Source organism: Channa argus, chromosome 4, assembly GCF_033026475.1.
Source record: "Channa argus isolate prfri chromosome 4, Channa argus male v1.0, whole genome shotgun sequence".
Classification (NCBI taxonomy): domain Eukaryota; kingdom Metazoa; phylum Chordata; class Actinopteri; order Anabantiformes; family Channidae; genus Channa; species Channa argus.
In genome coordinates, this window is record NC_090200.1 from 21,922,504 (window position 1) to 21,950,307 (window position 27,804).

Here is a 27,804-nt window from a genome sequence, read left to right on the forward strand (position 1 = left end):
TTTATATACCTCATAAGAGAGTTTGTTGTTCTTCTCTGGTGTACCATCCAAATGGCATTCATTTGGTTGAGCCTCCATGCTTCCTACACAGACGAGAGAATAAAGCGAGAATAAAGTGTAACATGCACTTGTTAATGAAGGTTGACTCCACACATGGCCCTTTGTTGTTTTGTTGCTAAACAGAAATACAATTTGGTAAGACATCAAAGGGAAATGGCTACCTTTTGGGTAGCCTAAGCGAAGACCTCTTTTTTGTTGTGTTTTGTTTTTTGTTTTTTTCCTTTTTAGGTCATTGTACTGCCCGTAGTATAGAGTCAGTGAGGCATCATTTGGTTTGAAAACTTCCATTTACAGAACTGGGTTGGATTGTTTTCATAATGTCTGCCTGATCCATGAAAAATTTCCGACCTGCTTTATTCTGCATATTTCCACATTCTCTGTGTAACATCACATCTTGGCCAAACTTTTTATCCGCTCATCGAGAAAAATACTTTGAAAGCAGTACATACTTTAATTATTTAAAAAATTGCGCCATATGTTTTATGCTGAAAAACTAAAAGAAAACTATAAGAAACAAAAAAATTTTAGCAGTCCCTGGGGTTGTTTCTTATTTTCAACACGAACTTCTTGAGGCAACATTGAAATCGAGTAACAGTCCCTGTGGAGTCACGTGACTCTAATTATGCAACACCCAGTAAGACACATAAACAAACTGGCTGTTTGACTGTCAGACATGCCCTCAGGACTCAGACACTATAGATTGAGTGTGAGCACACAACAGCAAACACATCAATTACCACTCACTTTATCCAATTGATTCCATTCAATTCATTCCACCGTAATTTAAAGCTAATTATGCCTCATCAGCACCTTCAGTGGATCTTATGCTATTTTCTTATAAATTTGTTTTGTATGTGTTGTGTTGGATATAATGTAGAATATGCTACAGTGTAAGTGCCTGTGTTGAAAGAACGGTTTTAGAAAATCCAATAGTGCTGACTGCTGGGGTTTGCTGCAGTATATGTTGCATCTTCGTTTAGAATTCAATTTAGGCTGACAAAGGGAACTGGAGAAAATTGCCTCTGAATGTTATTGACTCAGAGAAAGAAATTAGGCAGGAAAAGACTTTTGTGGTGCAGTGACAGAAACCTGTTATTAGATACATACACATTGTGCTGTGTGCTGTCCTGACATTAAGTTGCAAGATCATAAATAACCTGAATATTATGAAAATGCGACAGTTAAATTGTACAGTTTATTTGTTTGACTGAATGCAGGACAAAGATGCTGTAAAGGAGGAGCTGCATCGGAGCATACAATAAAAACAACGTGACGTGTTTTTAATGTATTGTGTTTGTGTTTATTTGTGTATTTCAGAGATTCTACACTGTGTAGATGGAAAACTAAATGAGGAAATCTAAAGCCTGTAAAAAGCACAGGCGCTGGGTACGGAGGCGGTGTGGTTAGTGTGATTTGGTGGCCATAAAATTTCAAATGCGTAAATGAGCTCCTTCGCAAAAATGCAAATTGACAACATGTGGAAGATAAAGCATTTAAGAACACGTAGGAGGCTATTTGGGTTCCTCTTGTTGGTTTATAAGGTGGTGGAGTCTCACGCAATGGCAGTAGACACTAGATATATTTAAGTTGCTTTTGGGTAACAGGCTTCAGGTCATGGTGGAGGGCCTTTCCTTTGTATTTATAATATGAGCTTTTATCTCCTATCTAAGCCTAGTTTTCCATTTCCAGTTTAAGTTAGAATGAATACCAGGTCACCTAAATCTGATGTCCTCCATTTAACACATGCCCTGACTATCTGTGGGCAGGCAAAGGTTATTGAGGGAACAGTATCAGCTATCAGACTTGTATTGGTCCATTCTGTTTTCGAAAGACTTGTGCCGAGGCCTGAAGGAGCGCTAAAGTGCCGTCTCTTCATTGTAACATTGACAGCCCTCACACACTGTGTGAGCAGGCTACAGTACATGTGCCTTCAATTAGGACCTGGAACTGGAGTCCAAATGGGAGAGCTCAAAAAAAGTCTGGTTTGCGAGCAGTGTGAGAACACTGGCCTGTTGTGATAGTGTTTAATGAGATCCTCAGAGCTGCATCCTTGAACGCTGCCATTCATTAATGTAATGATTCTTTGTGTGTGTGTGTGTGTGTGTGTGTGTGTGTGTGTGTGGGTGTGTGTGTGGGTGTCCCAATTCACCAAATACACTCTCATGCTGTCTTCTGGTTGTTGGCTTGCGGTACACAGGGAGAAGCTACAAGAAGTCAGCTTTGGAGGTTTGTATAAATCTAATGACAAAACAATCATTTGCTTCCATCTCCTTGTCCCTGTTGGCTGCTTTGTCTTGTTCTGTTCGGGGCCTTTAGCTGAAGGGTTCCCTGTCATATGTGTTTGTGTTTGATTGATTTCACAAGGGCTCTAGAAAAAACCCACTAATCACAGCGCCTGCAGCATCTTCATATTTAAACAGAGTAGCCTTGTAGCCGTGAGGAGAACTGGAACAAAACGCAGCTGTTTTAAATGCTGAAGATATAAGATGGTCATGGCACTAAAGATGTCTTCTCCTTTCTACTTGACTGGCGTTTTCAAAGGCTCTTCCTGCACTTAAGCCTTTGTGCAATAAACATCAGTGAGCATAGGCCTCTGCGGTCATGTGCCATGATTCAGACTCATCCTTCAAGGCTGCTGTGCCTCGTTAAAGCCCCTTCACACAAAAAGGTTTGGGAAGAAGGACGACAAAATCCTGGACAGGCGATCCATTCACTCATGGATTGCTTTTCTGTGTGGACGTCTGAGCTCTGGCTTGCAAAAGATTTTTCCATCCCAATCTGCTGGTCTCATCCATCTGGTGCAGGTCTCGCTGAACTCGTTCATGGGTCAACATCTTTCAAGCCCAAACCCCAAATCAGAACTCTTAAACGGCCTCGTGGTGGGCCAGACCGGATGGGTCTTGCACGCAACCTAGCCACAAGCCCATGAAGAGTAGCCTCCCCAGCAATGATCTCCCCCTCCATGTGAAAGAGAACCACTCTAAACACGAGAGGAGGAACAAATCAAACACATTTATTACCACATGGCCGCAAAGGTCAGAGCGTGACAAAAGCCCCCCTGTTGTGAGGAGGAGTGTTGTGGAGTGGCCCCCCTCTAGACAGAGTCTGGGTGACTAACGCAGCATTAGACATGGGTCAGACTGAGGGGAAACCTGGACATCGGACCACATTAAAAACAAAGCACTTGTTCTCGATCCCCGTTGGGCTGTGACGTTTATTTAATAAAACCTGTTTCAAGAAATTTTCCACTTTAGTGTTAAGTAGCCGAATACAGAAGGAACTGTGAAATGTAATCTTTTAATTTGATGACTATTATCAGTAATCAATATATAGTAATGTATATCAGAGCAAAGCTAAATTTATTCAGCATAAAGTTTTAGGTTATAGCAATTTAAGAATTATTTCAGGTCCTGTTACGATAAACTTGCTAGCTGTTGGCTATGAGGTCGACTTTTACGGATTTATGTGAAACTTTAGGATTAATTAAAACCTGACATTCATGCCCTTCCTGAGGATGACTTTGCATGCAGACATTAGCATTTAGCTCAAAATACCATTATACCTCACCACTGCCTCAGAGCTGTACTACTGCTTTAAATTTGCTACGTTTCCCCCTCATCTTTCCTTTTTTCAATAAGACGCTGCATGCGCGTCACCAATACACAGCCAGTTCACAGTAGAGGTAGTGACAGTTCCAAAGCAAGTGTTTCTGTCTAGATAGAAATAGGAGAGAAGAGTTAGTGCCTGAGAAAGAGAGGGATGTGTGTAAGAGAGAGAGGGGGTGACCCAGCAGCTCTTTGCTGTTTTGCCACAGCCCTGCACTTGCTGACAGATTTATTGGACACAATAATCAGTGTGCTATATCACCCTGCTCTGTTCTCTGCACGGGCAGCTCCTGTAATTGGCTGTTACACCTGGAATTGAATATAAACATCAAACACCTTTACACACGGACTGAAAACATGACTTTTAGACGATTTTGATTAGAACAATCCATGCATGGACAGTGATCGGAGACAAACAAGCGTCTGAATACTACAAAACATTAACAGCTCATTAGAGAATTTAAGCTGTGCATTTTTCTTTCTTACAAATTATTATACAGGTTGGTCAGATAATATAGGCCAAAACCTTTAGTCCAATGAAATGTTGATAGACGTCCAGAAAGCTCTATTAGATGAGCCAGTGGCCACGGCAGGACAGCAGAGGATTAAAGAAGACCCAAACATGGCCTTGGCAACTACACACCATGAGATCCAATCTTGACTGCCAGGATTCCTGTTGGCTGGGCAGAAGTGTGGCTCACTGGTTGGTTGGTTGGCTGGTTTTCTGGCTGGCTGGCTTAGCTCTGGCGATCAGCATTCAGGCCATGCCCTACTGTGCCTGTCCCATACAGCACAAAAGGCTGATCAGGGATGCTAGGCAGCAGGCGTGGGTATTCAATGAGCTAAAACACTCTGGGCGAGCTTGCCCCGCTCTAGACTCAGTGTCTCAGTGTCCCGGTGTTTGTCTGTCTACTGTGCCATGAAACGGACAGAGTGTGTGTGATTGTGCAAATCCAGCAATGCAAATACTTTCCCTGAGGAGAAGACCTATTCCATTTAGTTGGGGGGTGCCACTGGGTAAATTGGATAGAGTGTTATATGTTGCACAATGGACAACACTTTGAACCTTTTAGTGTGCTTAGTGTGTATTTCTTTTACAGTATTACAGTAACTGTTACAAAATCATTTCCAGTAAAGCGATCATTGTGTTATTGGTGGATGTTTTTATTTTTTTAAACAAATGGAATGAAGAAACTTAGCCCAGTATCCAAGAATCAGATTGCATTTATCTTTTTAGGCTAATTTGGCCCTAACATCATTTAGTTGTACAAAGAATACTTCTGTAAAGGCAGCAACACAGGTTTAGAAGAAGCAGGCACAAACCATGGGTATACCAAATAGTAAAGTCAATTTAACATACACTGTCTAATGAAAAACAACTGATTTGGAGTGTTAAATAACTGGATTGCGTTGAAATTACATAGTCCCTGAACTTTAGTCCTGATTGACCATCACTAGTATCACATCTGCCTTTTATTAGTAGGAATGATGGAGCAAAACATCAGGTGACCACAGCTGGCAGCCTGAGAGAAACTGCTCATTTCTTTACTTTCTATTGATGTTCAGGTGTTTTTCCTTTTGCAGCGCGTGTAAATCAACCACCTTAAACCTGGATTACCGTTACAGTTTCAGTTGGATTAAATACAGATTACGATTACTGCTGAATTTCATGACCTTGATTCCACACTGGGCCTGACCATCTTAGGGAAAAAGTAAATGAGGCAACAATCTCAGCTATCAGGCCTGTCTTAGTACAGTGTGTTGTCAGAAAACCTGTGCCGAGGCCTGAAGAAGCCTTGTTTCTTCACAGTAACCCTGACAGCATGGACGAACAGTGTGAGCAGGCCACATATGCCTTTAATTAGGGCCTGAAACTGAAATGATTAGGAATCTTTAGGAAATCAGTATGTTGCAATCTTGTGTTAGGAGGAAAGAGAAGATTCAGTCCTAATTACATAGTCCGTGACCTTTATCCTGATTGTCCATCACTACTATTACATCTGCCTTTTAATAATTGCAATTATGGAGCAATTAAGACTTCAGGTGACCTAATTTGCTACAATGCAAGTAAAAATAAAAGACAAGCCCAGTGTTCTGGTACTGCTTAATTCATATACATTAAGAAATTCATTTTTAATGGACTTTGTAACAGGGATTTTTTAACATGGAAATTTGTTTTTAAGTCAATTGATTAAAATACCAAAATAAAACATTACAAAAGTTTTGTCTTGCAGTTAAAAAAAAAAAAAAAAATTCAATGTTCCTTTTCAACACTCCCTCAGGCTGTTTTCCTTCTATTAGGAGCTTTTATTATAGGCTTACTAATCGCATATGTCAAACAGAAGAAAGCAGCCATTCATTCTTGACAACTGGGATTTTACGGCGGCCTCTGTGGTAAGGTGTTGGCTACAGTGAGCTACCCCACCACCGCTTTTTGTATTTGTTCTCTCTAGTCTCTTCTTTCATTCGTGGTACTGCCTTCTTTTTACAGATAAAATATCAAAAGTTTAGGACTCTTTAAAGTGTTATATTTTAGCCTGAAGATATTGAAACAGTTCTGACTGTAAACCGAATCTAACTTGGACGTTTTTGTAACATTTTATCTTCTAAGCCATGCTTTGACAGTGGCTGGTGGGTGCTATCCATATCTTCATGCTAGCAAAACCATTTGTACCAGTACTAAAAAATGTCCTTCTCTGTCTTTTGGCAAGTTATTGCCCATTATTATCACTATTTGCATTAGTAATTTCTATATTCAAATGAGCTTTTTGAGAGATTGCTTTCCTAATGGCTTAATTCATTAATAACGCCCTAAAGCCAGTCTTAGGCATTTTTAATCTTTCTTTGTACAAGAAGATTTGAGAGCAGAAAGAGTAACATTTTGTTGAATAACCTATAAAAGTATGAATACAACAGTTTAGTAAAAGAAATAAATATAATACCAGCTATAGTTTATAAGATAGTTATAAGATATATAGATATATAGTTGTAATATAGTTTTTCTGTGTCAGGTACCACAAGTGCAGTTATGCCATTAATGACCTGCTTTAATGCCCATGGGTAAAAACATTAGACAAAAGAGCCGGAAACACTGAGTGGGTTGCCCCCGTGTCTCTGTGGGCAGTCTAAAAATACCACTGCGCTCTCTCAGATATTGAAGCTGGGTAATGACATCTCGCTGGCAGACCCTCGATCACTTTCCTCAAACTTCTACCAGAGTTCAGTTTATTTTCATGTGCTGCTGTCGCAAATAGAAATCTTCAAATGTCTTGTATTTCATGAGGCAGACCTTCTCTTTAGCGTATCACTTTCCAAGCTGTGCGTTGCTTAGTGTATCAGCCTGTTTAAAATCAGTGTGAATATTTTTAATTGATCACATCTCATCTGACAGTTGTGGTTCACTGTATATCAGAGAATAAGTTGAATCACAAAGACTAAGTGGAAACTCCTCATATGCAGCAATTATTGCTACTAGTGAAATCAAACATTTTAGTTTTTGATGTTCCTATTTTATCCAAATAAACCTAAAGTCTTTCATTTCTAAGTTAATTGTATTGATTGAATTTATTGTTGATATTCTTTATTTTTTACAGTACGGGACAGTTTGCTCCCATGTTTTCAGCCATGCTTAAAAGTATGGCTGAAAGAGACAAGTATCTGTTAGTGTAAAACGAATCTTGCTCAGCTCTTTCTTTGTGAACAGATTCCCAGTATAGGCATTCTTAGGCAATGACTGCTTGTCTATTTATATGTCCTTTTGCTTAAAAACTTGAAGGATTTTTAGGTTTTGTGTGGTCATACAGCTCCATTTCACTCACAGCCTCATCTTGAATTCACTGAGTAGTTGTAAATGGAAAATCCTGATGACATGTCCTTGGTTTTCAATCTCCTTTTTAATATCCAGTCTCATCTTCTGTGTGCAATGCTGCTGCTTATATTCTCCGCACCGCAAAGCCAATCAATCTTCAATTTTAGACAGCCTCATAGTCCTGTGGATGTTGTACTCTTACAGTCAATGGGCTTGGCTATTTTTCTTCACACTGCATTCACAATATGAGGGAAACTGTTTCAGGGGTAAAGAGGTTAGCTCTCACATGATTATTACTCAGCTAAGGAGATAAGGAGACAGCAGGAGCATTTTTCATGGAAATTCTCTTTAATCCTGCAAAAGGGGGCTCCAGGTGTGCCCATGAATCCCATTGATTTTGCTCTGGCTTTATGCAGCTACAGTTGCTTAAAGCCAGTCCTTTATTTGAGCTTCCTTTTATGCCAATAATTATGTAAGGAATTACATGACAGGAAAAAAACAATTTTGTCTGAATTCTGGGTTGAAAAAGAAATGAATAATGTGATCACAAACAACTTTCACGTGTGACAGCATTTTAACAAACGGGGAACAGTTACACAAGAAGGGGTCTATTTGTCCCATCTATTCTTTCTGAAGTGGTGCTCGAGTGAAAGTGATGGTTGATTTTTGTTTTTGTTTTTTCGGGGTGGGGGGGTGAAGCTGTGAGATGTCTTGAGCCTTTGATATGAACAAAAGACACTGTGAATCATTTGGGTTTTTTTTTTATTTCCTCTACAGAATCACATCTATGCCTTGGTGAAAAATATTATTCTATTCTACACTGTATATACAGTTTATATACTGTAGTATACAGTATTATACAGTGTAATGCATATTCACACAAGCTTTCCATAACCTTGTCCTTCATGCTAAATATTCACAGTATTTATAGCATTTAACTTTTAACGTTTTGCCGTAGTAGAACCAATTTTTTTCACAAGGATAGTTTAGTCTCCCTTTCTTTCTTTCAGCCCGTGTTTCTTTCTTATTTTGTGACGAGCAAACACATTGTGGTAAATTGAGACATGATTCATCTGCGGAGGAATTAAGGTGGCAGAATGGAACAGATAATTGAGAAAGTTTGAGGAGAGTTGGAAAAGATTTTCAGGGGCTTCTTTCATTGTCCCCATATGATCCGCCCTTGTTCTTCCAGGAGTTATTGTGCAGGCTGGCAGTCTTTGTAGGAATGTGCTTCGGGTGTGAAGGGTTTCAGTGAACAGAGAGGATCTCCCTGCTTCCGGCTCTACTGGCTTGAGTAGCCTCAGAAACTCTTTCTGTCGAGCTGAGCTCTAAGTTGGCAGAAAGTTGTTTAGGGCTTTATGTTGATGATGGTGATAAGAACGTCTAGTGGATTCATGACTTAGATTAGATTGGTAAGATTCACAGAGACTTGTTTAACACAAGTGTGTTAAGTCAGCTGTAGGCACATTCAGTTCAGCTGCTCAGAGTTGATTTTTGTAAAAGGTTATACCCACCTCTTTCTCTGCCTTCCTTGATCCTCTGCTGGTCAACTGCACTCCGTAAAGTGCTTGCCTTACTGTGTCACATATCAGAGGAGGACAGTCTGAGAGGTGAGCCTCATGCACAGCAATTCCTAAACCCAAGCCCAAAAACGCACTTGGCTTTTGAGTGACTGGCAGTGTGCTTTGCTGTCAGAAAATTCTGGTGTGGTTTTGCGGCAATATATAACGTATCTGGCCTCGTTGGCTTCTTTGGGCCGTCCAACGGAAAAAAGAGCGCACTTATCTCCAAAGTGGCTTTAAGATGTAATTGAACTATAATGCCACTTATGTGAGCATGTTGCGGTGGAATGAAGATCTCACTTGACAAATGGGCCAGAGAAAATAAACTGGCATAACTGAGTCATGAAGTAGAGAGCTGAGCTACTGAATCTTAAGCCTGTTGTTGGAGGGCAGGAGCCTCCGTCAGTCAGACTAAAGAAGGTAGAGAAACCCAATCATGTATGGACTGACTTCTGAGGCATTTCTTTTATATTCCAGATGATTATTTCTATGCCCCCTCCAACAACCTGAGGCCAGGTGCTATTTATTTCCCTTAGATCCATCACAAGTAACTCACCCACCTCAGAGAGAGACAGTTAATTTTGTGATTTTGACAAATGCAGCAATCCCTTTCTGCACCACACCAAGCTCTCTGGTATTGAGAGGTGGCACTTGTTCAGCAAGCTTCTGCCAAGGTAAAGTTTTCTGCTAAGGAGCCTCAGAATGGCTGAGGAAGCAGTTCATTACTCTTGTGTCGACAGGTTTTGTTTTTTGTTTTTTTGGGTACATTGACTTTTCTCATATTTTATTCAGATATAAAAATGAATAATTTATGCTTTGTTTACTCTTTTACTTGGTGTTTAAAACTTCCATATTTTCTCCACCCATCTCTCATTGAACTAATTGAGTGTGTTAATTTTGACTGCTGTGAGGACACATTACAACCTGGTGCACTTGGCTTGTTATCACGTGTCATGTCCCATCTATCACGCTTTTAATTGCCACACCTCTGTGCTGCATTTGCCAACCATATTCTCTCTGCAGAGCTTCATTTTCCTGCCTTCATATTGTCATCCCCACCGTTCCCCAGTAAAATCAGCAGAGACTTGTCACTTTGTCAAGCACCTATGTAACAGAAAAGACATGAAAACAGTTACCATCAAGGACTCCGGTAGATAAAAGCCGCCTTTTTTTCACTTGCCTTGACTCCCCCCCCATGCATGTCTGACACACACAGCTTGTGGCTGATGTTGCAGCCTTAGATCAGGTCATGCAGGTTCATCCCTGACTGAGGGAAACACTAACCAGCTCAAAGTAGACGATGAGTTTCTACAAATGCCCTTAAAACATGCAAATATATCTTTGTTTTCCACATTTTCTACATTGTCCTTTGCAAGTTGATTGTCATCCCAGGTCATCTTTAGTCTAGGTTGCATTTTGCCAACATGGCCTTCCCCTCCTGCATGCCTTTATTTGTTTGTGGTTAAGGGTGTGGTGCTTTTGCTTAACAATTGTAAGAGCTGTGGCTATGGTGGCAAAGATGTCCAGAACTTGACGCTCACTCTCCAGTGCTGTAAATGCCACATAACCACACTCTTAGAGTAAAGCTGTAAGCAAATGCAGTTTGTTTCATTTCATAGCAGCCTATATTTTTCTTGCTTAGCCTGCATTGGTAAAAAAAATACCTGTGCATTCTCCTCAGAATGTCTGTACTGCATTTTATAAACACTGTTTTTTTATTAAATGTGGCAGGGCAGTGAAGTGATCAGGCAGGGAATCAGTGTGACATGAATTGAATTGATAAATGTTACTATTCAGTATAACGTCAAATAATAATTTGAGCTGTCTACCTGCATTACATTGTTAATGTTTTTTAACTTGGGTTTATTTCCAACATTTCTTTTTTCTTACAGCCGTGCAATCAAGACCAATCAGGACCTGTTTCCAGAGACCCCCTGGACAAACATCTTCTATGATGACTTCTGGGGTACTTTACTCACACACAGTGGCAGCCATAAGTCTTACCGACCTCTCTGCACCCTCTCCTTTCGCCTCAACCATGCCGTAGGTGGGCTGGAGCCCTGGGGTTACCACCTGGTTAATGTGGCCTTCCACGGAGCTGTGACAGGTCTGTTTACCTCGCTGGCTCGGCTGCTGCTCGGAGGAGGCCCGTGGAGCCTTCTGGCCGGCCTGCTCTTCGCCTCTCACCCCATCCACACTGAGGCGGTGGCAGGCGTTGTGGGTCGGGCTGATGAAGGTGCCGCCCTGTTTTTTCTGCTGTCCCTGCTGTGCTACATACACCACTGTAAGCTGCGGGGCCATGCTGGGCCCTGGCGGCTCGCGGCCTGGTTTCTTGGCAGCCTGGGCTGCGCTGCCTGCAGCATGCTGTGGAAGGAGCTGGGAGTGACTGTCCTGGCCATATCTGCGCTGTACGACATCTGTGTGTTCAACAGGCTCAAAATTCGACAGGTCATCATGCTCCTCTACAAGGTACAAGGCTTGCTTGTGGCATGTGGTGCTGTTTTCTTGCTGTACATGTATTGTATACACAGTGTGTATACAGCATATATTATATATGAGTGTGTATTTGTGTGCGCACAGTATGTGTGTGTTTTGTATGCTTTTCATCACAGTGTAATTTAAACAACATTTACCAGAGTATACACAGGTCAGACCGCATCCAAGTCAGATTGTGTTTTCCATGAAATGCAGACAAAAACACATATTGAAAAGGAGGCAATAATACTTAAATAAATAATTTAAATCTGTGCATAAGACACATTCAGAAATTATGTTTTATAGCCATTTCAGATGACCCATTAATAGATAAGAAATATACATACATTTCTTATCTATTAATGGGTCATCTGAAATTAATACCAATGACAAATATGATGAATATCATTATCATAATGTGAATAAGTAAAACTGTCAATAGTTATTTTAAACCTTTTAGCATCAGGACTAAACTGACAGAATTTGTAACAGGGTCACAAATTTTGGGTTCTGACTTACCCCACTCTGCAGTACAGTTGCAGATTTTTCCCTTTCATGCAGCTGCACCTTTAGCAGTCACATTATTAATTTCTGTCCCTTAGACATTCAAATGAAGGACCCTTTAAGCAATGGAAGACAATTAAACCACAGTGTGAGAATATTGCTAATTACTTATCAGCCCATTAGTGTTGGTGGTCAGTAAATTAAATGTAATAATGAAAAGTGTGCTCTTTGCCATATGTTAGACAGTAGTGTATTTGTGCTTTGTGTGTCTTTGCTTTTATTTTTACACTACACATGGTGAGAGAAAGAAGAGAATGGAAACATATTTCAAAAAAATAGCTGAGATAACAAAAGGTGATGTTTTTTTGTCACTCTTGATGAATCTAGCCATTAAGTTGCCTTTTCCCCTGCAACAGCCCCTGACCCAAGTATTTAATGTTTGGTGTTTGGTCATTGAGACAACCATGGCTTCCTCATCATAAAAAATTCAACAGGACGTGCTCACAAATATGACAACGGGTCGTTATCTGGCACAGACCAGCAACACACAACACTTTAATAAATGATCCTGCTGCAGGCAGGGACAGGAGTCAAAAACAGAGAGATTAAAACAAAGAGAGGAAGTGTTTTAATTCAAAAGTAAATCTAGACCCTGTCTTTTAGTGCTTAGTGTAGTGTAGAAATGTCAAATAAAGGCCCCTTCTGTCATCTTTTCCATGCTGTCTTCTCATGATTTAAGCCTTTTCTGGCTCCCTGCGTCCTCTGGAGTATGGCCCATCCTTTGGCGCTGACAGACAGGAATTCTAATAGTATGTCAGGCGTGGCTAGACTAGAGAGGAAACAGGGCCATAAGGGCCGAAGGAGATGATGCTTCATAGCTGACAGATTTTCAGCTTTGTGATTGAAAATCCACAAACCCTGCTGATCCAATTGTCTCTTGAAAAATAAAAAAACATTAAGTGGAAGAGGGTTACACTTCTGGCATGGAGCAGACTCGATGATCTCTTTCATGGCTTGCCATCATGGTTAACTAACTTGGCATTTTTCTCCAGAGGCAGATGTATTCACAACACATCCAGTGTAATTTCTGGATTCTGCACTGTTATGTCTAATATTGAATTATCTGGGTTTTTTATATTTTATTTTTTCAAACTGCAGACAATTCCCAGGCGATATTTAGTTATATTCATAATTAAATTATAAACACCTTATCCATAATACATAGCTCTTAGAAACTAACCAGACTTGTAGTCAGACTTACAAGATAAGGATTAATGTTTTTGAAAAAAATGACTAAATGAATCTTATGAATGAATGATTATTATTAATAGTAATGTATTTGTCTTTAATATTATTTATTTTTTAACAACCTGCATCATGTATAATTTTCTTGGGGAATTTATTTAAAATAGCATTCTAGGTCAAATAAGTCCACAAAACAATAATAACATCTCAGAGGATAAATGAGTTTTAAAAAGCTTAAAGCACATACCATTTGCCACTCATTTAACCTGTATTGCACATTGCAACAAAAACTCAAGTTAAATTTAATTATTAGTTATAGCTCAAAACTTGACTTAAAAGTTTATGACCCTTAAACACTAAAGGGTTTGGGTGCAGGTACTGTAAAAGTTGAGGGACTTGCTGTCTTCTCTTTATCGTTTAATAAGACTTAATACTGTTGTTCCTTTCTTTAAAAACACTTTAGTTGTAACATGAAAAACAAAACCTAGTATTACACATCCAAATGTTGATTGAATCCTGACAAAACCTTGGATTGAGACCATTTCAATGTAGTGGGACTGTAGAAAGCTGCAGGTTTTATCTGTGTAATGTACACTGTATGCGAAACAGGCTGTTTCTGCTGTTTCGGTTGTTTCACTTAACTTACAAAGTTAATGTCTGCCTTTTCCGTGATCATACACAGATACTTGGATATGACAAATTTAACAGACCAAAATGTTAGACTGAGTCTGCTATTGCTGCAAAGCAGAAAAGTGCAGCTACGGTTCACTTGTAGTGGGTTTCTTTGCATTGGGACGAATAAGGAGCTGCGTGGGCTGTCATGCTCTTTTGGAAAACAACAGTTTTTTTTTCCATTCTGTTAAGAGACGACTGTAAAACAGCATATTTTTCTTTGGAAGTAAAGCTGCCATACAGGGCTTGATTTTCCTAATGTGCATCTTTGAACTGACAATCGCCTTTATCCTAGCATGTCATTTAGTCACACCACAGACAACATGAAAGGAAGCACAGGCATAGAGCTGTCATCATCCCTTCAGTAATTTAGAGTTGGTAAGTTCCTGCCTTATAAGACTTGTCTGCCCGTAATGCGATGGTGCATTTGGATCACAGATTAATTTGCATGAATGTTGTGACCCAATCTGTTATCCTCATTGCAAACAGTTCCTTACTGTTGCTTGTGCATCTCTGCTCGTCTCTGTGGAGGGCGGCAGTCACATTGACTGATGGTGAGCATAGGGAGGCATTCCTCAGGGCAAGCTGAGCCTTTACCGCCTGTATGAACCTTACATTTTGTACATAGCTGAAAATGATGAGAGTGAAAATAAAGACAGTTTCCTCCCTTAAATTTCAGCCTTGAGATGAATCGCGTGCTGAAAAATTGGCTGCTAACTCCCCAAACAGAAGTGTACAAATGGGAAAGCAGCATTTTAACGTTACTGTTGTTTGATAAGAGGCGAGCTAGGCATAAAAAGCATAAAAAAGTGACAGTCTTTTTCTTGTTTCAGTACATAAAACCCTGTCTTTAGTCAGAGCAGAAAGTCCAGCTTGTTGTGTGACTGACAGGCCACGCTGGGCCAGCGCTAAATTTTAAATGGTGAAACGGGCCTTCTTATCTGATTGTGGTGCACAGTCAATTACATTAGAGTTTTATATCTGCTGCAAATCTCTCATTGTGTCAGTTCAGCTTCTGTGTGCAGTTTGAAGGTTGTAGGCTGTTGAGGCTGGGAGCTTTACTGTAATTCCATGTACACGTATAACTCATTTTATCAAGTCTTTAGCTGCAGCCTCCACATACAAATCCGAGGGACGAGGTAATCCATGGGTGTTCATTTTTAGGTTAGAATTACTTAAATTAGCATGACAGATCTAAAGAATGATGCATTAGAATTAACTGTGTGTGGAAACGAACCTAAGGAAATAGTAAGTTTTCTTTAAGTATTTGTCAAAACAAAAGGATTGTAGACAAAAGACACTTCTTAAACTTCATTTGAATTAAGACGGAACATATTATATATATCAGATTGAATAGGTTTTTGTCTATGTAGAGAAGCCTCAGAGCTTACATTGATCCGGTTTTTCCATTCATCCAATTTAATTCTCTCTGGGCAATAAAAAATCTTTAAAGGGATTAGACAAGCCAACTGCAACTTTATATTTTCAAATAGATTGGGTGAGTATTAAACATTTGCATCGTTATATGGGGAATTTATTAAAGTTAAAACAAGTGTTGGTTTCTTTCACTCTGCACTTCTGTTCATAATACACTAACTCCTCTGGTTTAAAGTATGGAGAAGACGGAGGTGGAGAAAGGGAAACGATACAGTGCCCAGACAGTAATTGAATAAGCACATGTTGGGTTAACAGTGGCACTGGAGTCAAAGCGCTCTGACTTCCAAACTCTGGAGAAAGCTTTTTATTAAGAGATCTGGTGCAGCGTTTGGATGTTCCAGTGCCCTTTTTTAAAGTAAATCACAGTGTTCTTTAGATAAATCAAAGTCACTCATCACAACTTTTAAAGGATGGATTTCTCGACATTATTCTTACAAAACACATATTCCTTAAAGGATATGCCTGCAATAAGTTGCAATTATGTCCCTTAATTCTCCTATATCCCTTTCAACATGCACTGCACCCATTTATTTCCATTCTCCCAGTCATTAATCTGTATGTTTTATGTTGAAGCCTCCAGCACTAACAGTGTTGATAACTGCTGCCAGTGTAAGTCTGCAGCTGACAGTTTGTTCTAATTAGTTCTCTCCAAGACATGGGCACTTTTCAAAAGTGTAAAAAAAAAAAAACAGTCATTAAATTGTTTACTCAAGCTGACCTTTACAGTGCTGATATTCTCCACTTTGTCTTTGTGCTTGATTAAAGCATTGTGGCCATGTGTTGTTCTTATATATGCAACTACTGCCAGGCAATGCATTTATAACAGTCAGTGTAACATAGTTGGCAATGGTGTGTAGGGGTGGTGTAACCACAATTTATTTAGAAAAACGTACTTTTTACAAGTTCCTGCACAGCATCAGTTAATAAGCGCATTTTCAATAATAGATAGTGAAGAACAACTGGGGCTCAATTCACTTGAGGGAGGTATGCCTTTTAAAATGATTTCACGATGTTTATTCCATAGCATAATTCAGTAAATTGTCTGTCCTGTTGTGTTATTTTATTGTTTGCTTAGCACTAAAATTAGTGTTTAGACAATTATAGACGGTAAAATTTGCCTAAATGCTAAACCTTAGCTATGGGAAAACAAGACCAGTTTGGTCATGTAATTCTATGTAAGCATCTTCACTAAAACTTTATTCCCTTACTTTTGATGTAGAGGTTCATATTTATTTCATTACGAAGGCCATTGTTCTGTTGTGATGGGTGAGATAATAGCAGGAGAGATAGCGTTAGATCTTTTCACACTGGGGAGGCAATACTGATGTTAACGTAGAGGTACCGAATGAGCCAAAGTCCCTGGAGGCGCCACACTCCTGACATGATCATGACAAGAATAACCCTTTGAAAATACAATACAGAAATCTGATGCTTTGAATGTGTAAACTGGATAAAGAGGAATTGTCTTGGTGGTGCTATGTCAATGCTATACATCAATCAGTGACTCCTGAGCACATAGGAGCTCAACTATATCTTCAAAGAAACTTGAGACATTGATCTACGATTGCTTTTGTTCGTGTCCAGCATCCGACGACACTAGCCACTAGAAAATTATTTCCAAATCTGGGACAAGACCCAGCTGGCCCTCAGAGAATGTCAGGCTTACACACTTTATCTTTTCACACCTCCCATTTTCTGTTCACACTTCTGCTTTTAGTGCAAGGTCATTGCTCAAGGCATCTGTGGGTTATGTGTCTGGAAGGTGACAGAGTTCACCTGGGCTGAGAACTCAGGTGTCTGCGATCTGGTGGGGCCAGCAAGACCTGACCTCTGAGATGTCTGATATGGAACAGCTTGGGGAGGGCAGATGTGAACTGGGAACTCCCTCAGATCATACAGATGTATGTGTGTGTGCAGTGAAGGTTTATATGGCAAGGTATGTGTGTGTGTGTGCGCGCACACTCTAAAACCCTGCATATCAAATATGACATATACATCCCCTTGCCGTGTATTAGATGAGGTACACAGAAACACAGCCCACCCCACGCCTTTTTACCTGAGACACCACAGATGCTCCTGTATGCTCTAATGGCTCCTGTCACTGTGTGATGGATTGGGCCTGGTGGGCTCAGCTAGTGCCCCCTGCCCTCACCCACCTGCATCTCACATAGGGATACACACCACCGATTCTGGTCTGGATGGGGAGATGGGTAGTTGAAGGCATGCATAATAGGAGCACCTGTATTGAAAAACAAAGAGGTAACAGGGGTCGATTCCTGTGTTGTACAACATAAAGAAATAGTTCATCATTTGGGGAAATGTGCGTATTTGCTTAGTGCCAGAGCTGACTGGGAATATTGATGCCACTATATCTGTCTAGAGGGGGAGAGTTGTAAGTTGAGTAGGTGTTGACCCACCCATTTCTATCTACTCAATTGAGCACACTTTTTTGCAATAATATAATTTTTGGAAACACCCGCTGTTTGCCAAGTGCCACGATGGAAACAAGCGCATGTAAGATGTGGCAGGCAAAATGAAAAAATGAACCTGGTTTCTTAAACAGCCTAAGGGACAAAGAATATCGTGTAAGTTACCAAATGGCAATCAAGTCACTGAAGTGTTAAATGGCATTTTTAGTCTCCCTGTTTCTCCTCCAACATATATCGTATCACACATGCTTGCAGGAAACCAAACCAAATCAAATCCATACAGGATATCCAAGATGTGTTCAACATCATCTTCCTCCTTTTTCTTTTCCCAGCACATTAGATTAGATTGGATTAGATCTACAATACCATGGTATTACATGGCATTCACACACAAACCTTTATATAACCACAGCAGGTTTTTCTTTTAAATCTTAATTTGTTGTGTTAATTAATAATACTAACATAACATTTATTGACTTTTATAATTCTCTTACATTTAGACAGATCTGGGCTAGCTATTTCCCGAATGTATTTATGAAGCCAGCCCACTTAACGTGTGGTTTGTAACTGTGAAAGACGCTGTTTCTTCAGCTCCTTCTAGAAAAGTATTGTGGTGTAATAGAGAGGTTGTTCCAAAAACAGATGATTAAACAGGTGTTTCGTTCGACCCCTGAATGTCGAAGCTTTGAGGTCATATGAGGTTACTTCAGTCACAGCCAAGCAAATCCGACAGTCACAGTGCAGGCAGCAGCTACCACTGTGTGACTCTGACTTTGCACAATGAGAGATGGATTAAAAATCTATAAATCAAAGCCTCATGTTGGTATAAAACAGATGCAAAATACTTCAGAGACTTGAAATATTTCACCTTGTTTCCTGTTGCGTTTGTTACTGAAAACAATTGTGTATCACAGTGTGTCTAAGAATCAGTAGTGGCATGTTATGACCTTAGTCCTGAAAATGAATGTCCCATAGTAACAGTGTCCTGTTGTATCATTCTGAGGCAAGCTCTGGGCTGTCTTAATGGAACTGTGTATACAGTGGGTGGTTTATCTGCTTTCACAAAATCATTAAACTTTCACAAGAAATGAATGATTCATGATTAGAGCAAAAAACAGACTTCCAGTGATGAAACACTCTTCATTATAATTAACCAAGATGTCTTTTCACAGCCTTGGCTTTTCTTTGGACCATCCTAATCCAAATATACCCTTTTTTTGGAGCACATTCTGTTCTCTTAGGTCAGATGATATTTCCCAGCTGAAAGTTTTAAAAACTATAGTTTTAAACGTCAGCAGAAGTGAAATATAGTTTGGTCCTTTGTTTCAGTTGCTGACCATAGTTCCTATTTATGGTTCCTTTTTATGGTCTCAGCAAATAAAGTGGCATGTTAAATCAGTCAGCTAGGATTGCATTACTTGAGACTTCCATCTGCTACACTAGTAACAAAATAGACCACTGTAAGCATCTGCAAGGCCTCATATGGACCTATTGTGTCATTTCTCAATAAATCCCTTCTTTTTTTTTTTTTTTTTTTTGTCCTCTTTGAAATATAAAACCAAAAGGTGTACTTCAACTAAAAGAAGGCTGATTGTCATGGACATGTGTTTACACAAAGTCCAACACGGAGGTTGTTCAAAAGCTTAATTTGTTTTGTTTGGTTTTTTGCGGTTTTTGAGTGCTTGTAAGGTAACAGCGTGAAAACTGGACTGGCTTAAAGCCCTATGAGAAGTTTACAGTTCTCATGGGAACTTTTGCATGGGAGTTGTTTGTATACTTAGTGCAGTAAATATGGCTTTAGGAATCCTAATCAAAACAAGCATAACTTGATATCCAGTGAACTATAAATGGCTTCCAAGCTTCTTCAGATGGACATTAGAAATTAATTCATTCCAATGCCGAGTTGGCAACGCTCCAATTTACACAAAGTAAAGAGAGACAAATTGAGGATTATACAAAAATAATTTCTGCCGCATCATCTTGACATGTCCTACAACATTCACAAATGTTGCTGAAAATCTGAATGGTACAGTCTGTTACCTGAATAGGCTTGTCTTTTCTGTTGGAGCTGTGAGTCTCAGCAGAAATTCCCCCTGTGCGTGCTGCTATACAGTACTGCTGCATTTCCCAGCAGAGGCTCTATCATCGCCGTGGGCACTCCCAGCACAGAGGGAGAGAACTGAAGAGAAACAGGGCATGTGTGAAAGAGTTGGAGCATAACTGTCCTGAAGAGAAGGGGAGAGACATTAATGGATGGGGCAGCCAAGGGACAGAGACAGAGAGTGCTGTAGATATTTTCAGGAGGTACTGTGTGTGTGAAGTGCTCCTGTCAGATGGCCTGTCACTCCCGTGAACCATCAGCCACTTGATGCCCTATTTTAGGGTACAAGTACCAGGGATGGCACTCTGTTCCAAGCTGGTGTTAGTTTATTCATGGGATATCAATCATCGATCATGGAGGTTCATATTTGAACATGTGCAATGTACAGTAGTGCACATTTTTACTTATTAATCCGTGCAGTAAGGATTTTGGTCATTAATTCTTTTTATGGGGGGTAGGTGTTGAAATGTATCAGCCAGCCTTACAAGACAGCAATGCTTGAAGGATTTTGACAATTATTAGGTCACTGCTGGGTTTGGTTTGAGAGGTTTTCTATCCTAAAAACTTTACATTAAAAATAGTGACTATACACAAATTGTTAATGTGAGCCAATAGTATTCATAGGGTTAGCACCAAAATATCAGTGATTAATTAATAGGTAACACAAATGTGGCTCTGAAAAATACACACATTTCCATGACAATGTGTAGCAATTTTCAAAATCAAGCAACTTTTTTGGTTACAAAAAACAGGTTGTTTCCTTTATTTTCTCTGGCAGGGGTAGCAGGTGTTCCCTGGCTCTGCTTTCTCTCTTGTAAGGACTTGTTAATGTGTGTGTCTCTAGATTCAAAATGGAATACTTTTTGTTTTTTTTGGACTGTTGGTGAGACAAGACAGTTTTGGGGTGTTGAAGAACAAGTCAACTCATGCTTTTGTTGACATCTTTTTTTATTTATTAGATTTTTTCAGCCTCAACCAGTGTGTCACTTTCAGTCTGCTGTTGCCCTCTAAGATGACATTATGTTCCATAACCATCACAGCTGACATTTATACAGAGAGCTCTGTTGAAATGTGCTGAATTTTAATAACCTTTGTGATTTAGCACATGCAGATTGGTGCATGTGCTAAATGGCAGCCATGGAAGGATGAGTGCTGCTCTTCAGCTCTTTCCCTCTAATTTTTGCTCTTACAGTACTCTCTGATTGTGCTCCATTCTTCTTTGTTTAGCTGCTGAGTTTCCTTTTTTCAAGCATTCAATCATTTGTGTGGACTGAATGGACTCTGGCTCATGAACAGTTGTAATTTCTCTTCTGTGACACATTGGAATGATTATCGCAACTGTGAAGTGAAGCCACACCGGATAGTCCACTGGATTGAAACATGCAAATTGTGGAAAGAATCTTTCTCTACAGTAGGAGCTTTAAAAGGACATTCCAGTTTTATTGAGAATCATGTTGATTAAATAGCTGAATTGCTCAAAATATGGCTTTGTCAGCACTAACATGTTAATCCAGTCCAAACATATTCTATACACATAAAACAATCGTTAACTATCTGCATTATTTATACCAATTTTACTCCACAGTGAGTCTAATTGATTAGAGGTAGAAATGTCCATGTGTTGCTTTTCACCATCTTGTCACAGATGGATTGGGGGCTACAGCCGACGTAGACATACAGGTGCCTGGTTTCTGGGCCAGCACATCTGGGAATTCTTCGCTCAATCCCCAGATTCATTTGTAATCTGGGGGCATGCCACTGTGGAATTGAGTTATCATGCACTGGTATGAGTTCAAGCTTCCATGGAGACATGGACAGCCAGAAAGATATCTGGCAAACTCCCACAGCATTACAGCTTTCTTACATTTCAGTTTGATCTCTCAGGTTTTCTGTTTTTTGCCTGTTGTTTTTTCATTTTCTCTCATTATAGTTTTCTGTCTTTGTGGCCATACAGTGTCTGATTTACCATCTCTGCTGAAAACTATTACAAATTAAAGCAATTTCATGGCATTTCATCGAGCTTTTTGAGTCTGTAATGATTTTATCATATATTGTATGTTTTGATCTCCACCAACTCCTGGTAGAAATGTCTGTCTAGTCTTATAATTTCTGCCAAATCCCCTAATATATTCTCTAGCCATAGTAGTTTCCAGGTTTTCTGCTGAACTGGTACTGCAGGGTGGGATGTTGGAGCTGTGTGCTGTGGCCAAAAATGATGGTATAGGAGCGGTGAGAGTGAATCATTGACCTCCATTGCTGGATGGTTGCTTCTGCTCTTCATCACCATCCCACACCACAAGTCATCCTTTTTTTATGTGCATGCTGAGCTCCTCTCATGCTCGTTACTAGCCAGTATAAACAGCAACAAATGGCATGCTGTCACTAAGATCGGGTGCTCAACCATAACTTGACACACCAGAGAGCTATTTGCAAAAAGCAGCTCAGGGAAGAAAAATGCAATCAGTGCTATTTTCTGCATCCAGTATCTGACATCCCCCTGACAGTAGATCTGCTTAGCTTTGGACCCCAGCTCTGGCTTTGTGTGTCTCATTCATGCGTGTTCTGGACGGGATTACTGCCTCTCTAAACCCTGCAATACAATGGCTCTGATCTACCAAACACATAGTAATGACTGGGAATCCATGTGTGACAGGATTAATCCAGTTCAAAAACAGCTGGCAACAAGCCTCAGAAGCACCACATGTTTGTTTCTTTTCGGTCAATATATTGTTTTTCATTTATCCTTAAACCCCTTGAGAGACTGGGAGCAACTTAGAACATAACTTACCTCAAACCCAAATTTCATCCCCCACCCTATCGCTTGAATCAGCATCTTGTCATAGCAGATTTGCTGCAGTGGTCACACAGTCGAGTTGGCCCTCACAGTACAAATAAATATAGGAAACGAAGACCAGAAATCAGGAACAGTCATTTTATTTTCAAACCATTACTGTGGTTTCACTCGCTGAATATCTTCTCTGAAATCTTAAAGGTTTGGGACTACTTTGGTTTTCCATTATCATTATGCTCTTATTGTTTGGTCTGCCTGACCCTTTTTTTCCCTTTTCTTAATACAACTCGAGTTAGTATTGAGTACTAATAAACATGACCGTTCTTTCATTTAAGAGACGTCGGTTCTATGTTACCTTTCTTTTAACACTATTTGCTCAAGTTTGAGTAACCACTAAGCAAAGCAAAGGATTTTCCATTGATTAGCTGTTTATGATCCTCAGTTTGTCTTAACACACAACCTATACCACACTGCTCCATTTGCCCCTTAGCAGACGTTTCTGCTAATTTCATCGCGTCCGGAGACAAACTGCGGTTAGATGGAGTGAGATGTGTCTTTCTTATACTGTCTATGGATGTCTGATTGCCACTGATGAGGAAATAAATTTATTCTGATTTTGGCAACAGAGAAGGGAGACCCTTTTCACCCCTAAATCAGGGTCATCTGGCATTTTGGAGCTTGGCTGGGACATCCAAAATAAGTGTGTTTAAAGAGGTTGAATTAAAGTGATACAGAGTGAGACGAGCTGGAATGTTGAGTGAAGGTTTCGAGCGAAATGGATCCTCCATTGGTTCAGTGATTATGGTTAATAAAGACTGACCAAGAAAACATGAGATGGCATGTTTTACGACGTCTTGGTTGGAAAGTTTTTGCTGACACTTATTCGCTTATACCATGTTTGTTGAGTGTCCAGCTCTTTTACTTCACATCAGGCCTAGAGGTGGGCAGTACTACCAGACAGAAAATCTTTCACATTCAATGGAGAAATTTTTAATTGCTTTTAATTGAGAAAGGCATTTTCCAACTGCATGTTTCCCAGTAAGTAAAAGTCTGTTTTGTTATGTTCTGTTTTCAAATCTCCAGCAAATTCCTGCTCATCACTGGCCTGTTTCCATCGCATCCCATTGCCTTTACTGAGCCAGACCTTCTCCCTCTCTGGTCTTTGCAGCTCTATCTGGCAGCCAGACCAGCTGACTGTGTGGGTTTTCTGATGGGTTCACACAGGTTAAACGCTTTGATCATGAGCAGGCCAAGGCAGATGCACAGTGGGTTTTGACTTTATGACCTTTTGCACCATGTGGCCCACAGTCCACCAGCGATCCACTTGACTTTAGGTAAACTACTCTATGCACTGAAGTGGTATAATAAGTGATGACAGCATTTACATAAGCATTTGACTTGCGATGATTCATGATTTACTAAGATCTCTGTAAAGTAGACTGCAAAAAATTAAGATTTGGATCTTCTTGAGTGTTTACTAGCATGACAGTATCTGTCACTCTTCAGCTTTACATAATTTAGCACTCAGCCTTACACTGTACTTAGATGCATTTATCAAACTTTTGGGAAATATGTTCATTAGCTTTCTTACCAAGAGCTAGAGGAAAAAGCTGCCATTTTCATACATCAAGATATGAATAGTAGATCTCTACTCTGGAGTTATGCGTCTAGTTTTGCAAACAAAACAACAAAAACAAATAAGCATGTATCCCAATCTGTATCCATAAAGTAAATGTCTGTTAAATTGGACAAAACAAACCAGCTTATATGTTGTATGTGTAAAAGCAAATGTCAGCCATTAACTTAACATTTTAAAAACATGAGCCAGCTGTTGGTAATCCATAACATGTTGTTACGAGGTGACTGGTGCTGTTATCTTTACCTGTCTGCTAACAATTGAGTCTTACAACCAAAGTTCTTTAATGTCTCAGTAGAGGGGATCACAACAGCTGCTGCTGATAATAATGAGAAAAGATAGATGGCGAATTTGTGGTTCATCAACCTCAAGCGTGATTAGTTGATCCGGCAGTCAAGGACACAAGCCGAGTATATCCATCCATCAAGCCCTCAGAAAGATTTATGCAGACTTTTCAGGGGATCTGGTGTTCTTACCAAATCAGAACTGTGTGTGTCTGTGTCTGAAGGCTTTGAAGGTGGTTACACTCTCTGATTGCAACCCTGAGCTCATTTTCACTTCCATTACAAGTCTATTATTGTGAAGCAGGATCTTGATGAAAGGCCCTCGGCAGACAATTGATCTCAGTAATGATGAAAAGGAGGGGAACGGTCAGACGTGCCATTTCTTCTTTGACAGGATTTTCTTGGAGGTGCTCGCTGGAGTGTGAGCCAATGGCAGCACTGTGGTTTGATCGGCTTGTTATTGTCGTGCAATGAATTGTCCTTAAAACGCTTCTTGAAAATTGGTTTAGTGTGCATCAGCTAATTATGCAAAAAAAAAAAAAAAAGCCTGTGAACACCTTGACAATAAAGTTCATTCACCAAACTAATTAATGGAATTTCTCTCTGAGCTTTTTCACTTTATTTGGCCACAAGACTTCTTTCAGAACACGCTAGTGGATGTTACAAAAAAAAACTTTTTAGATTGAGTTTATTCTCACTCAATTCAACCTAATCAGAGTGTAGAAGAAAAAAGGCAGGTACAGGCACAAAAAGGGATACCTTAATTGGCCTGTTTTGCATTTCATCTCCAAGGATATTTTATTCACATGCCTCCCTTATAGAGGCTAAATTGTTTCAGTTCTAAACTGATCACGTCTGAAACACAAAAGGGAATAAAAAAAAGAAACACTGCCCTCAAGCCTCCTAAGGGGTTCTGCTAGGCTATTTATTTCAAACTAAACTGGATTATAGACAAAAGACACAGAGCTGGAATGCCTTGGTGTTTCTGCATAATTGCGCTATAGCACCCAGAGAGCTGTTGCCCGGGTGGTAATTGAGCTTATGCTAGGAGACATTTTAACCACAGGCATATTAAGAAGAATGCAAGTTTGTTTATCCAAGAGAGAATAGACATTGGATTTGTCTATTTGCTCACTGCCCATACAGTGTTGTTTATATTTTTTGCCTTCACAATTATTGTCCAGAGAAATTTAGTCCAGTTGCCAAAAGACAATAAACAGAAGGGGCATAAGGGTTACAAATGGATGCTAATGTGCAATCAAAGGGTGGTTTTTAATGCCCAAACACTGTATCCTACATAGAAAATGTAAAATCTCAATGTATAAGTGCAGCACAGGATTGTAAATGAAACACTAATATTCAGCATCGACATATGGATGTGGTTAAGGTGTTGGTGTCTGAGTGTGTGCAGTATCTGGGAAGAGTCAGGATGACATATCTGTTTGTCATTGCGCCAGGTATGAATGACTATGTGTGGAATTGGTGCCAGGTTATCATCTGCAGCAGCACTTTGTGGACTTCAGAGGTGTATACACACAAATGAAACAGTCGTGCCAGCTTGTTGCTCTGCAGATGGTGGTCTCATCACAGCATGAACCAAGCTGCTTTCCAGCATCAAAGATAGTGCAGCAATCACCTGTAAACACTACAGAGATGAGCTCAGAGGGGATCTAGGTGTTGGTCAGTTAGGGGTTTGGCTTGGTGCCCGCCCATATAACACTCAATTTTTAGATGACCTGTCACCCAAGAAATTGAGAAGATCTTTCTTCCAGCCTCTACTGCAGAGTGCTTTGCATTAGCACTGAGAAGGTGTCACATAAGCCCTGTGTTTAGGCCAGAGAGTCATCTTAAGAGCTTGTAGAAGAGCCTCATAAATCCAAGCTGAGCCTCCCCAAAGTAGTGATTCAGATGTATTAACACCGCTCTACAAATTTCTCTGGAAAAGTCTGTAGATAGTACAGCCCCTGGACCTCATAGACCACTTCAGTCCCCCTCATCTCTTTGTAGATTTTCTGCTCATGCTCTTTAGGTTAAAAAGCAGCCACATGACCTCTATTTTTCAATTCTAGTGATTGTAAGGCTGGAATGAAAATGTGCTTTGAAACCTGCTGTGTGGGATTTAAAGAGAATGAAGTTCAAATGACAGATTTTAGATTTGGGCTTAGAAGGACTATTTAGAATGCCAGAGATACTAGGGAAACTAAACTAGGGAAAAAGTTCAAAGTTTATCTTACATTGTACATGGAGTTTAAGCTTTTTCACTGTCACTTCAGACTTTAAGAGCATTTTTGATTTGTGCACGTATGCTATCAGCTGCTACGATGAGCATGTGGATGACCAGTAGCTGACACAAAATATAAAACTACTCCTTTATCTTATATTTTATGCCTGCATTTAGTTCTGTTTTATGCATATAGCAGCAGGTAATGTTAATCCCACAGTCAGCAGCAACATAGATGCTGCATTCCTGTGTGTCGCTGAGAACCAGTTAAAATGATGCATAGACATGGGTTTAACCTATATTCAACGGGAAGTAGGGTTTGTTTATTTCTTTTTTTACTAGACCATTAAAACATAAATTTTGCTTCATGACCCATGTGCTTTCTCTTTTGGCCTTTCACTTGAACTGGCACAGTTTCATTCACTGAAATTGAATTTCCATGTAAAATAGAGCCATTTTTTTTGTTTGTACTATATTAATGCTTGTAGCTCCAACAGATGTTAATATTTTTCCTTTTTTACATCTTGCAACTTATTAATAGGGATTTTGTGAGTGTACTGTGGAGCTGAGCAGGGCAGTGAGTGTGAAAAAAATTATTAGGTCTCAGGATGAAGTGATTCAGCTGTTAAAACTCCACTCAGCAGCTCAACTTTACACTGTATTCTTGATTTAGTGCTTTATAGTATCTAATAATAATTTCTACAAACAATTACTTCTTTGTGGTTCACTCTGTCCTGTCTTCAGCCAAGCTTTTCTCCAGGATTGGTCACTTTTGGCAGTCTCTCAAACTAATGGGAAGTGGTGATGTGAATTCAAATGATGACCTTTTGTTGCCAAGCGACTGAACATCTTCTTCAGCTGTGTTTATCCTCACAAAATACAGAAGTACTATGGATTGTTGAGGTCTTACCTGAAGGTTTGGACAGACCTGACCTTATTTAAGTTGTTTTGTTTGCTTTTCATATTTTCAAAAA

General features: G+C 39.8%; 1 protein-coding gene across 2 annotated transcripts in view; it reads left to right on the plus strand.

Moving 5' to 3' along the window:
* Positions 1-27,804, plus strand: part of tmtc2b (transmembrane O-mannosyltransferase targeting cadherins 2b) — an 86,295-nt gene that overhangs the window by 28,211 nt on the left and 30,280 nt on the right. For both annotated transcript variants that reach the window (XM_067501972.1, XM_067501973.1), the window contains exon 2: positions 10,928-11,504. In XM_067501972.1, the coding sequence (XP_067358073.1) occupies positions 10,928-11,504 (577 nt within the window). The remainder of the gene's footprint in view (positions 1-10,927; positions 11,505-27,804) is intronic.